Source organism: Trichosurus vulpecula, chromosome 3 (assembly GCF_011100635.1).
Source record: "Trichosurus vulpecula isolate mTriVul1 chromosome 3, mTriVul1.pri, whole genome shotgun sequence".
In the NCBI taxonomy this organism is placed as follows: domain Eukaryota; kingdom Metazoa; phylum Chordata; class Mammalia; order Diprotodontia; family Phalangeridae; genus Trichosurus; species Trichosurus vulpecula.
The window spans coordinates 211,853,558-211,875,911 of NC_050575.1; the positions used below are offsets into that span (position 1 = coordinate 211,853,558).

At 36.6% G+C, this 22,354-nt stretch overlaps 1 protein-coding gene across 2 annotated transcripts in view; it reads left to right on the forward strand.

The window, feature by feature from the left end:
- BABAM2 (BRISC and BRCA1 A complex member 2) overlaps positions 1 to 22,354 on the forward strand; it is a 597,459-nt gene that overhangs the window by 44,983 nt on the left and 530,122 nt on the right. For both annotated transcript variants that reach the window (XM_036752607.1, XM_036752608.1), the window contains exon 3: positions 21,055 to 21,131. In XM_036752607.1, the coding sequence (XP_036608502.1) occupies positions 21,055 to 21,131 (77 nt within the window). The remainder of the gene's footprint in view (positions 1 to 21,054; positions 21,132 to 22,354) is intronic.

A 22,354-nucleotide genomic window follows, 5' to 3' on the forward strand; every position in this document is an offset into this window, starting at 1 on the left:
TAGGATAATGGGGTAAGGTACTCAAGGGAAGAGGATATTGTAGAGGTTGAACTGGTTTACTAATGAGTCAAGATAGAAAAAGGGGAAGAGAGTATAGTCAGTGCAGGGGGTGATGGCCTGGGAAAGATTTGAGGAGTAGAGGTATTGGATAATGAAAAATGAAGTTAGGAGTTTCAAAGCAGAAAGAGAGGTGGAATGACAATAGATTGTGATCAGATAAGGGAATTTCTGAGTTTTTGATCATGAACACTTGGAAGTGATGACAGTTTCAAAGTTATGGTTATATTTGTGTGTAGCTGATGTGGGGTAGAGGAGTAAGTCATGGTAAGTGAGTAAGTTGAGAAACTGGGATGTTAGAATGTTTGAACTAGTATCATTGTGTATCTTGAGGTCTCCTAATATGAGTTTTGGAGTTGGAGAGGAGAGAAAAACTTTGAGCCAAGCACTGAACTCCTTGAGGTAAGAAGGGGTGTATCTTGGAGGTCAGTAGACAAAAAACTACCAGAATTTTTTGGGGTGGTATATACGAATTCAATGGACCTCAAAGGAGGAGAGGTGATTGAGGTAGAGGGAAAGGAGAGCCTAGAAGTGGCAGAGGGAATCAAGCAGCGTTCTAGCTCTCCCATCTTGAGCACTAATGGAATACAGAGTAATGATTGAAAATGCACCAAAGGGTTGCTGGTGAGTGCAAAATAAATAAATAAAAGCAGTGAGAAAGGAAAAGGTTTAAAGTGAAAGCAAGTTTGTTAGCTGTGGAGCAGGCATTCCAGAGAGCACAATGGAATGAGTGAATATCTCTAGGGTGGCACATTTAGGAAGTTTGGTTGAGGACAATGGGAATAAGGTAGGAGACCATAAGGGATGGAGAATGGGTTCTGAATGACAGTCAGGGCTTTAGAATCACTGGGATGGGGAAAGGGGAAGGGGGTCGGAGTTTATGAATAATTGAGGATGAATTCAGATAGGCATGAAGCATTTTGTTACAAGAGAAGCTGTTTTTAGAGGCGAGTATTGTATAAGTGCAAGAAAAAGACAGCATCCCCTCTATAAAGGTAAAAAGAAAACTGGAATCTCAATTAATGCTTGGTATTTAATGGTTTGTTTAATGCAGAGGGCATTTATAGTGTTTGTTTTGCCCAGAAAAGAATGAAGATAAAAATTTCATTTTAGATGGCTAGAGACTTTCTGGCTCAGGAATCAGAAGACCTGGATTTGAAAATTCTGACTCTGAAAACAGTATACATAATGATTACAACAATGTAATTGGAATGACTAGCCACAGAGTGATCAAAATTGAATGTTGTAAAATTTTAAAGAACAGGCTTGGAAGTGATATGAGAAGATACCACCATTCCACAATCTTCCTATGCACAGGTAGGGATCATGGGTATTTAAGTTTACATAAAATGTCAGATTTAAAAAAATATGTTGTTTGGTTTTGCTAATTTATTTCTCTTCATCTTTTTTTTTCATTTTTAAATTTATTACTTATTTTTAGCATTCCTTTCTTTTTAAATTTTGAGTTCCAAATTCTCTCCCTCCCATGCCCTCCCCCACCCACTGAGAAGGCAAGCAATATGATGTCAGTTATACAAGTGAAATCATGCAAAACACATTTTCATATTGGCCATATTTCAAAAAGGAAGAAAAATAAAGTGAGAAAATTATACTTCAGTTTGTACTCAGAGGTCATTAGTTTTCTCTCTGAAGGTGGATGGCATTTTTTCATCAAGAGTTTTTTGGAATTGTCTTTAATCATTTGTAACTAGAGTGACCTTTGTTTTCTTTGAGTGACTCAGCTTACCTCATTGAGCCTCGCTGGGCGCTGGGGCTTCTCTTCCGAGGCAGGAAGCCCAGAAACCATGCCAGGAAGAAGAGAACTTCCTGTGTGATGAGTCATGAGGCTGGCTGAGGGGAGGTGTTGACTCCAGAGCCACGCCCTATTGGGTGTTAACTTAGTCTATGCTAGGGGGAGAGGCCAACTCAAGAACCAATCGGCCCTGGTCATTCAGGCGGCACTTGATGATGTCAAAAACTCTATAAGAGGGGAGAGGACAGCTTGAAGAGCTCTCTTTCCTTTTCCGGTTGGCGCGGCAGCGGTGGGGAGCATGACTGTGGGCCAGCCCTTGCTCTCGGGCCGAGCGCAGATGTTGGTAACTATGAATTGTATTGGGTCTGTCTGTTGATATTTGTAATTTGTTTGAATTTTGGTTTTGAGGTTCGGGGTGCTGCTTCTTTTCCCCCTGAACTAAATGAATGTTCTGAACCTCAGGGTGCTGGTTTTTTCCTCTAAAGTATGTCTCTTGATGCTTGTGTGTATGCTCCCCTGAACTAACTGAATGCTAACTGAATGCTGGTTTTTCCCCTGAACTAAATGAATGTTGTCTGTATGCTAACTGAATGCTGGATTAAAGTAAGCTGGTCAACCCCTTCACTGTGCTTTCCTTGTTTAAGCAGATAAAAAGAACCTGTGCTTTCCCGTCCCGGCAGCCTCCTGGGTGCTGGCTGGGGGGGGGGGGGAGGGATTCTTACGCCCCCTCAGAAGCTGCTAGCCGGGTTGTTAAAACATCTTTGTATTGATCAAAGTAGCTGAGTCTTTTGCAGTTGATCATTATTACAACATTACTGTTACTGTGAAATATGGTCTCCTGGCTCATCTCATTGCACCGTTATCAGTTCATATAGATCTTGCCATGTTTTTCTGACACACCCCCCCCCCCCATCATTTTCCGCAGTACAGTAGTACTCCATCATAATCATATGCCATGACTTGTTCAGCCATTCCCCAATTGAAGAGCATTCCATCAATTTCCAATTCTTTAACACCACAAAAAGAGCTGCTAAAAATATTTTTATACATTTAAGTCCTTTTCCTTTTTCTTTGATCTCTTTGGAATACAGACTTAGCAATGGTATTGCTGAGTCAAAAGGTATGCACAGTTTTATAGCCCTTTGGACATAGTTCCAAATTGTTCTCTAGAATGGTTTAATCAGTACTATACCACCAGCAGGTCATTAGTGTAGTATTTTCCCTCATCCCCTCCAGAATTTTTGTTTCTAACAGGTGTGAGGTGGTACCTCAGAGTTGTTAAAAATTAAAATTTGCCTTTCTCTAATCACCAGTGATTTAGAGAATTTTTTTCATATGACTATAGATAGCTTTGATTTCTTCTTCTGAAAATTGGCTGTTTATATTCTTTGAGCCATCCTTTGGGGAATCGCTCTTAATTTTTTTAATTTCACTCACTCTACACTCAGTATATATTTAAGAAATGAGGCTTTTGTCAGAGAAACTTACTGTAAAAGTTTTTGATCTCACTTCATTGTCTATGGTACCTTTTAGCAAAATGTAGTTTCCTTGATCATCCCTTTAAATTAGTTCTATTTTTGCTTTTGTTTTGTCTGAGATCATGATTGCTACCCCTGTCTTTTTTTAGTTTAGCTGAAGCATTTTAGATTCTGCTCCATCCTTTTATTTTAACTCTGTCTGTTTCAAGTGTGTCTGTTGTAAATAACACATTTTTGGATTCTGGTTTCTGCTCCATTTTGTTATCTACTTCTGTTTTATGGTGAATTCATCCCATTCACATTCTTAATTATGATTACTTAATTGTGTTTTTCCTTCTATCCTATTTTCTTCTGTGTCTTCTTCTTTCCTTCTTTTTATCCTGTCCCTCCTCAAAAGTCTATTTTGCTTCTAACCACTGACTCCCTTAATCTGTCCTCCCTTTTATCATCTGCCCCCCGACCCTTTTCTCTTATCCTCTTTCCCTCCTATTACCCTATTGGGTATGTTATATTTCTATATATAACTGAGTTTTTGTGTGTACAAGTATGAGTGAGTGAATGTGTGTGTATGTTTTTTTTCCCCTCTTTGTATCAGTTCTGATGAGAGTGAGGTTCACGCTTTGCCCACCACCCCCATCCCCACCCCAATTTCCCTTTCCACTATAAAAGCTTTTCCTTGTATGCCTTCTGTGAGAAAAAATTCCGCATTCTGCCTCTGCCCCTTCCCTTCTCTAGTGTGTCCCTCTTTCTTACTCCTTCATTTTTTTGTAGATCATTCCAAGACAATTGACTCCCATTTGTGCCCTGTCCTCTGTCTATGTAAACTCCTTTTAGCTGCCCTAATAATGATAAAGTTCTTAGGAGTTACATGTATTATCTTCTCATATAGGAATGCAAACAAATTAACTTTATTGAGACCCTTATTATTTTTTTTCCTGTTTACCTTTTTATGTTTCTCTTGAGTCTTGTATTTGAATGTCAGATTTTCTATTTAGCTCTGGTCTTTTCATCAGGAATGCTTGAAAGTTCTTTATTTCATAAAATATCCATTTTCCTCCCTGAAGGATTATGCTCAATTTTGTTGGATAGCTCATTCTTGGTTGTAATCCTAGCTCCTTTGCCTTCCAGAATATCATATTTTAAGCTCTCCACTCCTTTAACTTGCATGCTGCTAGATCTTGTGTGATCCTGACCATAGTCAGACTCTACATCTGTGGCTCTACAGTACTGGAATTGTTTCTTTTTAATTGCTTGAAATTACTGGGCGTTTTTATTTTGGGATTCCTTTCAGGAGGTGATAGGTGGATTCTTTCAATTTCTACTTCATCCTCTGGATCTAAGATATTGGGACAGTTTTCCTTGATAATATTTTGAAATATAATGTCTAGGCTCTTTTCTGATTACAGCTTTCAGGTATTGTAGTAATTCTTAAATTATTCCTCTTTCATTTTCCAGGTTAGTTTTTTAAAGGAGATGTTTTGTATTTTCTTGGTGTCTCATGGAATCATTAGCTTCCACTTGCCCAATTCTGATTTTTAAGGAATTATTTTCTTCAGTGTGAGCTTCTGTACCTCTTTTTCTATTAGGCCAATTCTGTTTTTTAAGGTGTTATTTTCTTCAGTATTTTTTGATGTCTCTTTTACCAAGATGTTAATTCTCTTTTCTTAATTTTCTTGCCTCACTCTCATTTCTTTTCCCATTTTTTTTCCTCTACCACTCTTATCTTCTTATCTCTTCCAAGAATTCTTAATGGGCTTGGTTCTAATCAGCATTTTTTCTTTGAGGATTTGTTTGTAGCTGTTTTCACATTGTCATCTTCTGAATTTATGTCTTGGTCTTTCCTGCCACTGTAGTAGCTTTTTATAGTGAAATTCTTCTTTTGTTGTTTGCTCAGTTTCCCAGCCTATTTTCTGAATTTGAACTGTCTCAAGCTTTGGGCTTTTTTGTGCCACAGTTCTGGGGCTAGTTGGAAGTCTGCAGATTTTTGGTACTTCCAAGGTGGTGTGATGTAGAGAGAGGTGTAGTCACTGCTTTCCTGGTCTGCACTCTGGTCTTTACCCAAGAAGGGTCTCTGGTCTCCTGTAGCCACAAGCGTTAGTGCTCCTCTTTGCCTTGGACCTGTGACCAGGGCCCCTACTCCTTTGTGACTGATGCCTAGTCACTGCATATGGGCGATAGAGTTGACAGTCAGTGCCAGCAGTACCCAGTACCCTTAGAGGGTCCCCTGTAATAATCTCTTTCTGACCAGTTGTCTGACCCCCTTGCCATCTCTGGGCTGAGACCTCCCAAAGCTCTTGTTGCTTGGGCTGCTGTTGCAGCCAACATATGTGTGGGCTCAGGAATGGCCTCCACTCCAGGTCTGCCTTCTGAGTACTTAAATTTTCTTATGCCAGAAAAATGTCTCACCTTGACTTTTTGTTGGCTGTGCTGCTCCAAAATTTGATTTGAGGCATTATTTTAAAGTTGTTTGGAGGGAAATGTCATGTGAGTTCAGTTAGATTGCTTCTAATTTGCCATCTTCCTCTTTTTCTTTTAAAAATATTTTCTAAGAGATGGCTTTATGGGAGGGTATAAACAAATGCAACAAGGGGGATGATGTCTAGGTGATGTAAAAGTAAAATGTATATCAACAAAATTCTGTTTTTTAAAAAAAGAAAATTCTGACTCTCACATTTACTGTTGTATGACTTCGAGCAGTTCACTTAACATCTTTAGACCTATTATATCCTCATCTGCAAAATGAGGTGGTTGAACTAGATGAAACAAAACAATTGAGGGGCTGGGACTTTTGTGCCCTTTTAATTTGATTCTCTAAGGACCAGTGGTTGAGTTATCTTCGTTAGTCTCCAGAATGATCACCTATACGTATCTCATTTTCAAACTTTTTGAATTATTTAGAGAATTTTTCTTTTTCCCTCTCTCCCTTACCATCTATCCATGATTTATTATATAGAAAAGGAATGCATTAAATATATTCTCTTGAACACATTTATACTATTTTTTTCTGCTATCCTTGATATTTAATTTCAACCCTCCTCAGTGTAAAGAAACTGCTTGAATTGTTTGTATTATTTTTCTCTTCTGATTCACTCCAAGCCCTTTTCTTTTTAAAAGAGTATGTTATCAGTTGTTTAGATTACCTGTTTTGTTGCTTTAAGATTTCATAGGATTTTGATTTTTTTTATGTACAAAAATTTAGAATTTACATATTTTGATCCTTCTTTGTAACATTATAACAAAAATACAGATGTAATTGCAGTTTTTCATTTGTCTGGTTTTCTTTTCAGCCATTGGGGAATGAGAAGTAATAAACTTTTTTTAGATTGGTGTTGCTTGCTTTCAACATATTGATAGTATTTTCTCAAGAACCTACTGAATATGTCATGAATTAAAGCTGTTTTATTGGCACACATGAAGCCACATATGAAGGTGTACCATATGACAGAGAACCACAATGTCAGAGTACAAGTGGGTTGAGGAGACCACATGCAGCTAAGTTTGACTGGTAGCTTTTCAAGTTTTATTGCCCTTCCCAATGAAAAGGCTTGGGGGAAAAGAAAGGGAACCAGTATTTATTAAGCACTTACTATATGCCCGACATAAGGCTAAGTGCTTTACAGATATTTCTTTTGATCCTTACAACAACCCTGTGTGGTAGGTGCTGTTATTACTCTTATTTTACAATTGAGGAAGGAACCTAGGGCAGACAGTGGTTAAGTGACTTGCCCAGGTCCATACAGGACTTAAAGACCAACTTCTCTTGCCTTAGGGTGATCAGAATCCTAATGGGGTGGGAAATGAGGAAGATCACAGTATAGTAGCATCATATATTTGGAGCTGGAATGGGCTTTTGAGGGATCTTCAAATCTAACCCCCTTGTTTTATGGATGAGCAAACGGAGGTGCAGAGAGTTGAAGTGATTTGCTGAAGGTCATATATCTAGTAAGTGTCCGAGGCAGAATTTAAACCCAGGATCTGCCAATTTCCAAGTCTAATGCCCTACCTAATATGCTGTGACACTTCTGAATAGATACCTAATAGAGGCTGGTAGTGAAGAAATTAGTTTACAGTAGGCGAGAGATTTTCGTTCTTAGATATGTAAAACTTGTCAAGAGGATATAGGACCTATATGTTGAATCACAACACTGTCTTATTATCCTGTATTACCTTTCCTAATAAATAAATTATTCAAATTATGTTAGGGTAAGTAAATTTATTAACAGATGAAATATTCTAAAAAGTAAAAATGCTAGTGAAAAATTTGTGGATTCGAGAGAGAACAGTGAAGAGGTCAGGGGTGTAGTGAGAAAAGAAGGAAGCATAATTTTATAGTGCATGTGGAAAATTTGAAAGAGATAGTTGAAGAAATAATTTCTACTGATCAAAATCAAATGAAGGTGACTTGGATATGAAAACCTTTTAATGGTGAGTTAGAAAAAATAAGTGACAATGAAAAACAAACTAATTTATCTCTATAATAAACAAGAACTGATTGATTTCTAATCGATGAAGTTACAGAATTTTTGGTTTATCCTTTGAGAAACCTATCTCATTTTTATTAATTGTGCTCATAAGACTTTAATTCTATTTATGACAACTTATTTCTGTGAATTAAGATTTTCTTTCCTGTTCTCAGTTAAATTCAAAGGAAGAAAAAAATTGGAAGCTTTATATGATGTATAGATATCTCTTTCAAAAAGAATACTTAGATTAAAACTGTTCATTGATAAGAAATAGAATCAAGAGTTTCACTAATATATTTGACTGTGTTCTAATAAACATGTAACAACTTTATGATATTAAAAATATATACCACATAAAGTTTTCATTATGAAAAATTTATCTTATTTTTATGTGCATATGCCTGGTGAACTCTAGAATTTATTTTCTTTCATACTGAATAAGGGGTACAGAAATATACGGAAAGCCAGATTGTATAGGCACCAAAAAAGATTAAGAATTCCTGTTCTAAACTGTTTCAAATTCAGGTGATTATCACAAAAACGAAACATTTTTTTCCATTATGAGATTCTCCTAGTCATATAACTTCCTTTTGACGGTGAGCTAGGTCTTTGTACACATACTTCTTTTTGTGTATTAAAGGAGACGTTCTGTTGAGCCCAGGGACCTGGTCATGACTGTTGTATTAACCAGACAAACAAACAAAATTATGTTTTTATAATGTAAATGGTTTAGAGATTCTCAGAGTTTTGAAAAAAAGTGACACGTTGGTAATGGCAATAGTTTTTCTCCCACAGTGGATATTCTTGGAAAACAGAAAGTATTACATAACTTTTTGTTGATAATTTCTATTTATATATTACCTTAGTTTCATTACTCCTACTTCTTGTGCTTCCTTGTGCCTCTCTACTCTCCCATTTTGCCCTTATCTGGCCAACTCATCACCTATTGTGAAACAGATTTGTTGTTGTTCAGTCATTTTTCATTTGTGTCCGACTTTTTGTGACCCCATTTGGAGTTTTCTTGGCAAAAATACTGCGGTGGTTTGCCATTTCCTTTTCCAGCTCATTTTATAGATGAGGAAACTGAGGCAAGCAGGGTTAAGTGACTTGCTCAGAGCCACATAGCTAGTAAGTGTTTGAGGTCATATCTGAACTAACGTCTTCTGGGCTCCAGGTCTGGTGCTCTATCCAATGCACTACCTAACTGCCCTAGCATAATGCAAAGGGCACTGAATGAGGAGTCTGGAGACATGAGTTCTTTTATGGTTTTGCTATTAGCTTGCTCTTTGAAGTTCAACAATTTATTTTGCTCTCTCTGGGAATCACTTTCCTTATTTATAAAATTTGAATGTTAGCCTAGATCAGGGGTAATTAATTAATCTTTTTAATGCAATGGGTCCTTTTGTTAGGGTGAATCCTTTCTCAAAATAGTGTTTTTAAATAAACAAAATAAGAGAAAATATAGAATTACAAAGGAAAATAATTATATCAAAATACAATTATCAGAATATTTTAAGAAGAAAGTTTTTAGACCCCAGGTTAAGATCCCCATGATTAGATAAACTCTTTGGATTTTCTGTCTAATATTCCATGATACTGTTAATTTTGTAGTTTTATTACAGGAAATCTGCTTTAGTCGGAAAATTGCGTATCCTTTGTCAATTTTACTCCAGAAATCTCTCACTTCCTGGAATTTCTTTTATGTCATCAACAAGTGAAAAAGTAGCATGTATGTTATTAATGTCAGTATCTGTGATGGCAGAAAAAGTTGCCCAAGAAACATTCTTTTGCTTCTCTGAATTGCTGCCTTGATACAAGTAAGCTACTGATAATGATGAAACTTGTTCTCTGTTAGTGACAGGGCCTTGAAGCTCATAAACTGTTGCCACTGACAAACTTCTGTCACTGAAGATGAATTAAGTCTTCTTTGACCTTGGAGTTGAAATAGACAGATTGCTGTCAGTGGAATTTGTCAGTTTTCTTTGCTATGAAACTCACTCTGAGTAGACGTTGACTAGACGTTCTCTTGCCTTGTTTAACAGTTATGCCTTTGTTGAAATGAGTAATACTAGTGAAGTATAAATGAAAGAAAAGCATTGTAGTTAGAGAAAATCCCAAAACATTGTGCTTTAAAAAATGTTTTATTCATAACTTTTGTTTTCATTTCAGTTGTTTCTCACTAGCGCTCCCATATCAAACCCTCCCTTGTTAAAAAGAAAAGCCCTAAGTAAAAATACCTGATACAGAAACCTTGTCTGAGAATATTTATTTTATTCTGTCCTGTCTCTCTTCCATGAGGTATTTTTATTATTTCTTTCCCCAAGTGATTAATTGGTTTTACTAGTACTGAGTTAAAAACTTCCTTTTGGCAATCTTTTCATTCACATTGCTCTACTCATTGTATCATATTGTTTTCTTGATTATGCTTATTTCATTCTGCAACGATTGATACAAATTCACATTTTTTGAATTCTTGCTAATTTATTCATTTCTTACTTCATGGTATTATCCTATTTTGTTCACATATCATCATTGCACCATTCTTCACTTGAGCACCCACTTTGGTTTAATTCTTTGGTACCACCAAAATTTTTATTATGAATATTTTGGTATGTATTAGATCTTTGATTTGTCTTAGATTTTCTTGGGGCATATGCCCAGTATCGTTACTTTTGTTTGTTAAGTCAAAGGTAGGGCACTTTAGTCGCGTGCAAAATTCCAAATTCAAATTCAGTAGAGTTGGACGACTTTCTAGTTTCATTAGAAGTGCATCAGTGTACCTGTCTTCCCACAACCACTCCTTTGTTGATTGTTGCCAATTTTTCATCTTTGACAGTTTGCTTAGAGTGATATTTTATTGCATTTTTTCTTACTATTATTGATTTGAAGCATGTTTTCATGTGGTCATTTATAGTTTGCAGATTTTCTCTTTAAAACTTTTTTATTCCTCTCACCCTTTTCCTAGCTTCTCTTACTTTCAGGGGTACCATCATACTGTCATCCTCTCAGTCACTTGAGCTCACAGTCTACCATACTCTCTCTAATCTTTTCCCTCTTCCCCCACCAATTCCAACAGTATTGTCGTTTATACCTTTGTAACATCTCTCATATAAACCTCCTTCTGTCCTTTGACGTTCTACTTTGTGTACTCTGACACTGGCTATGACACTGGACTTATTCCTTGTACTTGACACTCCGTCTGTCCACTGAGCATTTTCAGTGGTGATTTCCTATGCCTGGAATACTTTTCTTCCTCATCTCTGCCTCCTAGCTTCCCTGACTTCAGCTGAAGTCCCACCTTAAAGCAGCAAGCTTTCCCAGCTCTCTTTAATTTTCTTTCCCTCTGAGATTACACCCAATTTATGCTGTGTGTAGACAATATATACACACACATATATAAATACAATATACATAGTGTGTATATATGTATACAGCTCATACATAGTTATTTGCATGTTGTTTTCTTGCCACCACTCTGCGTTTCCCCCCCTCCCCTAGCTCCTTGAGAATAGAGACTGTTTTTTTGCCTTTCTTTGTATCTCCATTGTTTAACATAGTGTCTGGCATTTAGTAGGGCATTAATAAATGCTAGTTTACTGACAGACTTTTCAGTTTATAAAATATGTTTTAATTCAGTGGTTAATGTGGTGAAAAATGGTTTTTGTTAATATAAATAATATTTCTCAAGAAAACCTTTGAGAACTTTCCCAATTAATTCAGTTCTACCCTATATTACCATAAAAATGTTGCGAACCAGAGATGGTAGACTATAGTTTCATGATGAATGAAGATTTGTTGTCTCTGTAGAACAATATGTAAGTAGTAACTTTAAAGTTTACAGTCTGTGGTTTGTTCAAAATATGAATTACTTTCTTTTGAGGTAGTGTAGCATTAACTATAATAAAATCCTTTTTTTTCTTTAACTCAAATTATTGGGAATCTATGATATGTGTAAATAAGAAATATTTTACTTAGCAACACAGTTTTAGTTGGAATGTTGGTTTTCTAAATTTTTGGTGTAGGAATTTGAAAAGGTAGCCTTTGGGAGTATGAATTAGTTTTATTATGGAATGCATTTTTAAGGAAATCATGTTTATTCCTTCAGTGTTAATCAGCCTGATTCTTCATAATCCCATGCGTGTGATCATCTTTGTTAGCTTTTATGGGAGAGTTAGAAAAACATCTAATGCTTGCCATTACCAGAAGTGGCGAATCAGTACCATAAGCAATCTCTTCGTACTTACTGGAGTACATAGCTTGCAATTCATTCTGTGAAGTGTTTTTTCTGTAGTGTCATAATCAGCACTGGCATGATGCCAAGAGCATGCTGTATACTAAGGTCATCCAAAGTAGGAGGCACTGAATTGGGTTTTTTTTTTTTTTAATCTCTTCTTGTCCTTGGATAATTGACATGATATAGAATTCTGAGTCTCCTCCTCTTTTTTGATTCTCACAAACTGATGCAGCATAGAGGAGAGAAAAATACTTAAGTGAAGAAGAGAACCAAGAGTCAAGATATACACAGTGACTTACAATAATGTAAATGAAAAGATTAGTAAAACGAAGTTGAACTGTGAGTAATGGAAAAAAGAAATGAAGACCTTGAAGAACAGATAATGAAACATACTTCCCTCCTCATAGCAGAGATGGGGGACTGCCAGCAGAGAATTGTTACATTATCAGATGCAATTATAGTGTTGGAGGTTTTTGCTTAATTTTCTACCTTTGTAGGAACCTCACAATAGAGGGTTCATTTTTGTGGGTAGTCAGAAAGGAGGCCTTCCCAGAAATGACTCTGATTAAAAGACAAATTGCATCAATACATTTTTTAAAAAAATATTGATTATTTTCCCCTCCTTTTGGCCATTCCTTTCTCTAGATAATACCTTATATATACTTATTAATTTCTTCCCACTTCCTCCTAAATGAGAGAGTTAGGTAGGAAGCATAACTTGGAGCCAGGAATACTTGAATTCAAAACCTGCCCCAGACACTATTTCTGTAACTTTGGGAAAGTCACTTATGCTCTCTCAACTTCACTTTTCTCGTCTCAAAAATAGGGACTCTAATAGCACCTATTTCACAGAGTTGTTGTAAGGGTCTAATGAGGTAATATATGTAAAGCACTTTTATCCCTTAAAGAAGTGATGAAGGGATCAGGAGTGGAAAAAGTTTAAGAAACCCTGACTTGAAGCACCACATAAATGAAATGTAGCAGCTGCAACAGCAAATGGCTACATTGTTTGTGCTGAGTTAGCATTTTGAGACCAAGTTGAGGGTGAGGTTGGGGGAACATGGCCCAAGAAAGGATGGAAGTGGGTACCTGGAGGTGAGTAGGGAGTATATGTGTTTGGGGATGGTGTCATAGTAGGTAAGGGTCAGGTGAAAGGATTATGGTTGGTGAAGAGTCCTTTGGTAGTACTAGCTAGATCTCTATATAATTTCTCTCCAGACTTTTTAAGACGAAGCTCAGACCCAGTTCCTGCTGTATCTCCTAGATATTTCTCCCCCTTCCCAGTGATTTTGGGGAACTGTACTTATATCCATGTGCTAGAAGATCAGAAGCAGTGCAGTCTTAGGTTTACTTTACTGTAAGATCCTTTTTCTAAAGGTGTTTGGAGAGCTAACTTCCAGGCAATGGAAGTGAGAAACAGAGATGAAAATCTGTACGCTGTCTCACTAAGGAAGCCCATCCTACCAAATAAACCCATTCCCAATTCCCTTTTTCTCTAGTGTTTACTGTTCTAACGCTCTACTCTGCTGAATAGTATCTGGAATAATTACCTCAGTAACCCTAGTAACATAAATGTTTGTAGAATGATTGGAAAACTAATTGAAGAAATTAAAAAACAGTTGAATCCTATTGTACCAGTTATAGTACATAAAGAAGAAACTTGAAAAATACTAAGATATATGCCCATATAGAGAGGAATATGTATGTGTATGTCAGTGAAGATCAACAAAAACATATAGTAAAAAAAATACTCTTACGTTTCATTGATTAAGCCCCTGCTGGGTATTGGAGAGTCCCCAGTAAATTTATTAATGTCTTTTAATGGGAAACATTAATTATATAAAAAAGTACAATCATTAAAGAAGATTTTCAGTTTCCCAGAGGCAATCCAGACCACTTTTTTCATTCTGTCTAATTCTAGACCCAATTGTCCGTTTGTACTGTCCAGGATATCTGTGTATATGCAGATGGGTCAGCATTATGTATTGTTTATACTTCTACATGTCATAATCTGGACAATAGCCATTCTTCTTCTCCTTTGTTTTCCCATGTGGATGATGATGATGAACTCAGTTGAGTGATAAGAGATTTTTTTCTAGGAGGTTCTGTAGTGTTCTAGTATAGTCAGTGGTGCTATAACTTGACATGTGTTCCCAAAAAAGCACCATCCTGTACAAAATTGAGCAATAAAAACCACAGGGATTATGGGGAAAACAGGCTTAGGGTACAATTCTTAAAAACTTCATCTGTGACACATTAAAAAAAGATAGGAATCTAATAAAAATGGTAGTACAGTTTTATATATGTGAAAAGGTTAAGAAATACATATACACTATAGTAAATAGTGGCAGTGTAGCCTTGAGTTGCTGCTCAGTGGTTCCCCCCAACATCCCCCTTTCTTTCTTTGCAAAGTCTGGCGCAAGTTGGGCACACCAAAACTGGGCCATGGTGAAGACAGATGGTGGTGGTGGTGGAGTAGATCAGTCCTTTTCTGCGTGCTTTTCCTATGCACTAAAATATATACAGTATATATGGTACTTTATCTTACCAGAGGATGGAAGTTTGGAAATGAACACCAGAAGGGTTACAGCTTGTGAGTTATTGTGAAGTGGTGCAGTTTTCTGCATTCATGCTGTTTCTTGAGGAAGAAATTGAGCAGAAGCAAACTCAAAATGAATTTTGCTCCAAACTTTCCCTGATATATCTGTCTTGTTGGAACAAATATGTGTTGTTTGAAACAAGCATCTAATCTAGCAGAACTGACTGTACTCAATGCAGCCAGCATAGTGGCATATGAAGAATCTTACCCCCATAGGGAATCCATCTTAGGGGTTTGCACTATATCTACTTTATGTCAGTGGTAAATACCTGTCAATCAGTCAGTAAGCATTTATTAATAGTCTACTAACTGCCAAGGAGTATGCCAGGCATTGGGAATACAGAGAAAGTCAAGGAACAGGAATTGCCCTTGAGGACCACATAATGTAATGGTGGAGACAACATGCAAACAACTATGTGCAATATGCAAACAAACAAAAATATATATGTATCTATATACATATTTGCACATACATACAGATACACACATATGTAATATATACATAAACACATACATATATATGACAAATAGGAAATAATCAGCAAAAGAACTAGTCTTAAGACTTAACACTAGAATTAGGGAGGATTGGGAAAGGCTTCCTATGGAATGTGGAATTTTATCCGAGACTTGAAGGAAGCCAGGGAAGACAGGAGGTAGAGACGAGGAGGGAGAGCGTAACATGTATGGGGGACAGCCAGTGGAAATGCCTGGAGCTGAGAGATGGAGTATCTTATTTGACCAGTGTCTTTGGCCTCTGGCAAACATAAACTTCTCTCTCTCTGACTTTCATTGATATTTATGGTCAGAACTGTTACAGGAAAGGCCTGACTCAGACTAGTACTCTGGCAGTTTAGGCTCAAAAATGCAACAGGGAACAAGGGCTGGGCTATTGATGTGTCTTTCTAGTTATCTAACCTCTAACTTGGCCCAGAGGCTTGGGGAGGCAGATACACCCAAACTGATACTAGACTCAATCCATATGGTGTCTTTGTTGAATGGTCCTTTCTGAATATCCTTCCCTTGCCGTGACCAAGTAAATCTCTTTATCTTGACTGCTAAATGTTCCACAAATATAATTTTGTTCCATTCTTGAGCCTAAACTGCCAGAGAACTGGTCTGAGTTAGGCCTTTCCTCCAACACTTCTGATAATATCAGTACCTAGTTCAGTTCCTAGTAGGAAAAGACCTAGTTGAGCCCACATCAGGACTGGGGGAAGAGGGGAAGATCTACCACAAGAGAGTTATTGAATAGAGTTATATCTGTTTTTAATTCTTTTAAGGAATCTTAAATTTGCTATATCAATGGAAGACATCTTAGAACATTTAAAAGTGGCATTTTGCTATTCTTCAGCATTCAAGTATTTTTTTAGTCAGCAGTCAGCATAGGGAGATCTTGTACTATAGTCTTCATCTCCCAGTCAGTTGCCTGATGGTAAAGATCTGGTCTACTATGGAATATCGCTTACAAAAGCCTATCTGTTCTCTACTAACTCAAAAACAAAGGCCTGTCTTTTTAATGCCAGTATTATTCTGATGGTGGTACATATCTGTGATTCATGGACCACTGCATTCTCTGAAGAACTAAAAATTAATATCACATAAAGGGCAATGGAGAGGAACATAGCGTATGTGAACAGGCTGCAACATACAACAAACCAGAAACTTTGAAGAAGAACCAAAGTAAAGGATATCAGAGAAATGTATAATCATTTAAATGAAGATGGACTAATTATGTGGTAAGAATGAGGGATAAGTAACCCCTTGATAGATTGTTCTTCATTGATATCCTAGAGGTGGTAGGAGAAAGTAAGGAACACCTCTAGCATGTTGAATGGGTCCTATGTGGCAGAGTTCTGGAGGATGTGAATAAATGAATGAAAAAACACCTGTCTGACCTTTCCTTCTTTGTCTCCTTTGCTAGAAGTTCATCTAGGTTACTGTGACTAACCATAGATATTGCCTAAGGCTTTATCCTGACCCCTCTGTTCTTTTCCCTCTCTACTTTTTTCCTTGTTGATATCAGCAACTTCTGTGGATTCAGTGATCTTTTCTTGCTGATGATTCTCAGATTTACATATCCAGGTCCAACCTCTTTGCAGACCTCTAGGCTAGTACCTCCAGCTTCCTATTGGATATCTCCAACTTGATGTCTCATAAACATCTTAAACTCAGCTTGACCAAAACTGCTCATTATTCTTCCACCCCAAACCCTCCCTTCTTTAAGATTTAAAAAAAAATATTGCAAGAGCAGTCACCCAGGCTTGCCATCCTCAGCTCTTTATTCTCTCTTACCTCCCATAAGCAATCATTTGCCAAATCTTGTCAATTTTACCTTGGTAAGATCTCTCATATACATTCTTTCTCTTTTCTGAATTTACTACCACCTTAGTGCAGCCCCTCATCACCTTATTCCTGGATTATTCCAATAGCCTTCTGGTTGATCTCCTTGTCTCATATCTTTACCCACTCCAGACTGTTCTCCACCCAACTGTCAAATTTGTTTTCCTAAAGCACAGTTCTCATCAGGTCACCTTCCTGTTCAACAAACTCCAGAGACTGTTTGTCATCTCCAGAATTAAATATAAAATATTATTTGTCATTCAAAGTCTTTTATAACCTGACCTCTTTCTACCTTTCATGTCTTATTATACCTTACTCCTGCCCACATACTCTGCAGTACAATGGCATTAGCCTTCTTACTATTCCTCACACAAGATACTCCATCCACTTACTCTGGACATTTTTACTGGCTGTCTCTCTTGCTTGGAATGCTTTTCTTCCTCATCTCTTCTCTCCCTGTCCCTCCCCCCCAACACCACGCCCCCATTCCCTCTCTTAACTCCCAGCTAAACTACTACCATTTTCAGGAAGGCTTTCCTGATACTGCTTAATACTTGTGCCTTCCCTTTGTTGATTATCTCCTAGTTATCCTGTCTGTTTGTATATAGTTGCTTGCATGTTGTCACCCCCAGTAGATTGTGAGTTCCTTGAGAGCAGGGACTGATTTTTAGCTTTTGTATCCTCAGTGCTTAGTAGAGTACTTGACAGAGTAGGCACTTAATAAATGCTCATTGATTTGTCTATGCTATACCAATAACCAAGAATTCTAAAGGAAAAGGGGCAAATCTTTTAATAAAATCTTAGAAGGAGTTCAAAGTTTCTAGCCTTTTTAATAGGTCACATTATAGAGAATAACTTTCTTAGGAACTGCAAAGGTGAAGTGACAGCAGCTTTTTGGGTTATAAGAATTTGAACATACTTCGTCTTATTGTGTTTTTCAGGCATTTTGAAGTAGTCTGTGCTATATAGTTCTCTGTTATGCAAAGAAAAAAACTAGGTAACTGACAGGTAACTGACTCATCAAGAGCCAAAGGTGACATCCATTCAACCCACTGTTAAAAATATCGGCAAGAAGAAAGCCTACCTATGGGAGATTTTAGACACCTGGTAGTTGCTGGAGCAAATAGTTGAAATAGAAAGGGGGCAGACCAAGGTGGCAGGGTACTAAAGTGGCTTTTTTCAGCAAGATATAAAATGTTGTAAAAGAGTATCGTACTGTATGTAGAAGTATCCTTCACAGCCAATAAGAAACTGTTGCTTCGTGCTCCTGATTGGCAACTTTCCTGGGGATCATCATTTTAGGAAGGATTCAACTGTGATTCTGTTCATTTCTTGAGGATAAGTATGGTATAACTGGTTTTCTTTGTAGTTCTACATATTTTCTTTTATAAATTTACAAATGTTATTCTGAAAATTGGTCCACAGACTTCACCAGACTGTGCCAAAGGGGTCCATGACATAAAAAAAGGCTAAGACCCCCTGCCTTAGACTAATCCTAGGGCTCTCCATATTTCTACTATCCTTCAGAATCTCCAAGGTAACAGAGGAATGATTTGGCCAATGATAACACCTCTTCACTGCCTCCTGCACCCAAGACATTTCACTTGGAATGTTGATCATTTCTAGAAGAGGAACATTTAAAAAATATTCCAAGTAGACTATAATGTCTGGGGGGAAAATGCTTAGTGTTACTTTTAATGCCATTATCATCATTAGGCTACACTTTTTTAGTGTGCATCAGTTAATGCTTTTTACGCAAGCATTTTCAAATAGCATGTGTTATAGGGGACAGAAATGCTTAGAGTGAAATATTTTAAGTACTATTTATGAAATCTGCCCCCAAAATATTTTTTTGTATGTAGAATGGAAAGGAAATCAAATCATTGCAACCTGTAAGCTTTGAATTTAGAGGCAACTATGTGGCATAGCAGATAGAATACTGAGCTTGTAGTCAGGAGGATCTGAGTTCATATGTAGTTTCAGACACTTCTTAGCTGTGTGACCCTGGGCAAGTCACTGAACATTTGTCTGCCTTAGTCTCCTTAACTGTAAAATGGGGATAACAGTAGGACCTACATCCTTGGTTTTTTGTGAGGATCAAATGAATCTTAATTGTAAATCAGTCAACATAGGGTCTAGGATGTAATTGGTAGTTGCTTAGTAAATGATTATTCTCTTCTCCATTCTCTCTTACCTGTAATAATAAAGTTAAGCTGTTAAGCTGCTACTTCTGTATTAAATCTTGAAGTTTTCCAGTAAGTTTACTAATTATCCAATATAAAGAGGAATAAGTGATTGTAATGATCAATATAGAATGGCTCAAGCACAGCCATAGCCATGTTAAGTTTTGTTGTGATTTAAGGGAGGCAGCTTGGTACAGTGGAAAGAGTACTTTTATTTGAAGTCAGAGCACCTGGTTTTGAAGTGTGATTCAGTCACACGCTGCCTGTGACATTGGGCAAGTCACTGAACTTCTCAGGGCCTCAGTTTTTTTCATCTTTCAAATGAAAAGACTGGACTAGATTAGCTCTTAAGATTCCCTCCAGCACAAACTCCTTTGAAATGGAGTGATTTGTACTAAATTCACCGTGAACCTGAGATTAACATCCTATGTAGCTCTTCTGTCATCCATTCAAGTATGAACAGTGGCTGCTTAAGTGTATTACTACCCAAGGTGTCTAGATTAAAGGGCTCCACAGTCATTTGGATGTATATGTTTGTAATAAAGACAAATGTCACATTATTTTGTAGTCATATCTCAGGTAATTTATTAAGCTTGTAGAAAAATTCTTTCGGCAGGTTCTTTCTACTTTAAAAATTCCTAAGGAATTTTGCTCAGCGCCCTGTTTTATCATTTGACATTTTTAATTATAGCAAGCTACTCACTTGTAGCCCACAGTATGAGTGTTTCCTAGATGAATCTCTAGATGCTTTGTTTTTTCTCTGTGACACTTTTCCTTTCTTCCTACTGCCTTAGAGTATACCTCTTTTCTCCTTTGTTTCCTGGTAACTCTGGTTCTCTAGTCTTTGTAATTCTTTCCCACCTCTACCCCCTATTAAGTTACCTTCTTCTGTTTCAATTTCATTATGTATTTATGATAGATACTATAACAATTATTTAGTAAAAATTAAAAATGGTATTTTCACATTAAACCAAAATACACAACTCCTCCCCGATTCACTTTATAGTGATATTTTTATTTGTTTATTATGTTGTTGTTAGCCTGCTGACAATTATGACTTATGATCATCAAAGATCCTTCTTTTGAGTAACACATCTGTACTTGTGGTTATCTTTTTGTAAGGTAATAGAGTTAAAAAAAACTCCTAGTTGAGTCCTGGATGATTAAGATTCTAGATTGGATATTTTCATTTTATAGTAAATAAAGCTTAGTTTATTGTCCTTCTTTTCTAGTTTAAATTATGATATGCCAATTCAAGAGATTCGCATTTACAATGGAAGAAAGGAAGCTGTATGATAGTATAGTCCAAAATTAGCTCATTTTGGATGTAATGACCGACTGTAAAGTATCTGCATACACATATATCTTTAAATGTGCTCATTTATTTTTGTGGTGTATATTTGGATCTCAAAGAATAGAAATTGTTTTGAATTATACTAGTTCTGAAAGTTGAGATTTGACTCTTGGTGTTACTAGTTGGAAAACTTTTGGTTATTTTGCTATAGTAGTAAAACCTTTTTGTTTTAGGGCCATTGAGGTTTTTGCTTCAAGATAGTCACTGTCTCCCTTATTAACATACCTTTAAAATATTTATATTTACTTGCATTTATAGTTTCTCCCTCCCACAGCCCACATTTCCTCTCCTGTTAAAAAGAAAAGGAAAAGAAAACCCTCATCATAATGTTTGTGTGTGTGTGTATGTTTATGTATATATGTGTATGTGTGTGTATGTATGTGTGGGTGTGTGGGTGTGTGTGTATTCTAGGAAGACAAATTCCCACAAGAATATGTATTCCCCCTCTTCCCCCACCTCTCTCTCTCTCTCTGAATCTCAGTAGTTATCTCTCTGGAAGGATGAAAGTGGAATGACTATTTCTGTAACCCTTTCATCTGTATATATAAATACATTTTGGTTAATTGTTTTCTGATTTTTTTTTCTTTTTGAAGCTGTACCTCCTTGACTCCTGGACCTAGTTGTGATCGATTTAAATTGCATATACCATATGCTGGAGAAACATTAAAATGTAAGTAACTGCTGCTTATTTTTCAGAGAAACACCAGTTACTATATTTTCTTTATCTCAAATGATATTTACTTACACATTAAGAAGTGCTCCTGCTCTGCATTTATATCTTTGTGGCATGCTTTCCATGATTCCTTGGAATTATGCTTTTGTTATTAAGGTTATGACTTGGTTAAAACACCTCATCTCTCTGCCATGTCTAGTTTTACCCACAGAAAGAGAACTGACAGGTATTAAAGTGCAAATAAAAAAGCAGGGATTTAAGTCTTTTTTTTCTCCTTAGCAACAGGAGACTGTTACTTTCATTCATATACTGCCAATTTAAGAGAGACACCAAAATGCAGTCAGTCACCTACTTATGAATACTTGCCTTATGAATGACCACTTAAAATCACTTCTTGTAGAGGATCCTAGGGGTGCTCTCACCTTTGGGATTATCATGAGCAGATAGGTGTTCTTGGCATTGTTTCCCTGTAAAATAATGATCTGAAAGGTGTGATTTTAAAGCATAATTATAAACATATTCCACATAAAATTGTCTGCATGAAGTTAGTATAAATATTGATAGTAAAGTAGAGATCATTAATTCTCAACTTGGAATCAAAAAGAACTGAGTTTGAATCCTCCAACAAATGGTTACTAGCGGTGTGAATCTAGGCAAGTTACTGAACTCTTCAGCTTCAGTTTCACCATCTGTAAAATGGTAATAATAATATCCATACAAAGTTATTTGAGATTCAGATGAGATAACATTTGTCAAGTGCTTTATAAACCTTAAAACATTGTTATCAGTGTTAATTATTTTTGTCAATAAAATATTATTAAACTAGAAAGCAAGATTTGCCTGCTCCTTGAAGGCTTTCTTAGGCCACCCATCTGGAAGTGGTCTCTCACTTAGCCTTAAGGCCTTCTTAGTCTTAAACACTCATAAGGCTAAACATTGTCTTATCATCAATCCTTAGGATAGTACATTGCACATAGAGTGTACACTTAAATGCTTTTGAATGAATGAATAAATGAATGATATAAAAAACTGAGCATAGTAAGAAATTAGGTGCTTTCTGAGAAGTTTAATATTTCTACTATGCTGCTTGGCATTATGTTAGTCAGCATCTTTTTATATTTTTACAAGATTCACTTACTTGAAGATTATTATTCTTGAGCATGCATGGTATTTTTAGCATCTAATTAGAGAGGCAGGTCACCTCAGATTTAGCAGGTATT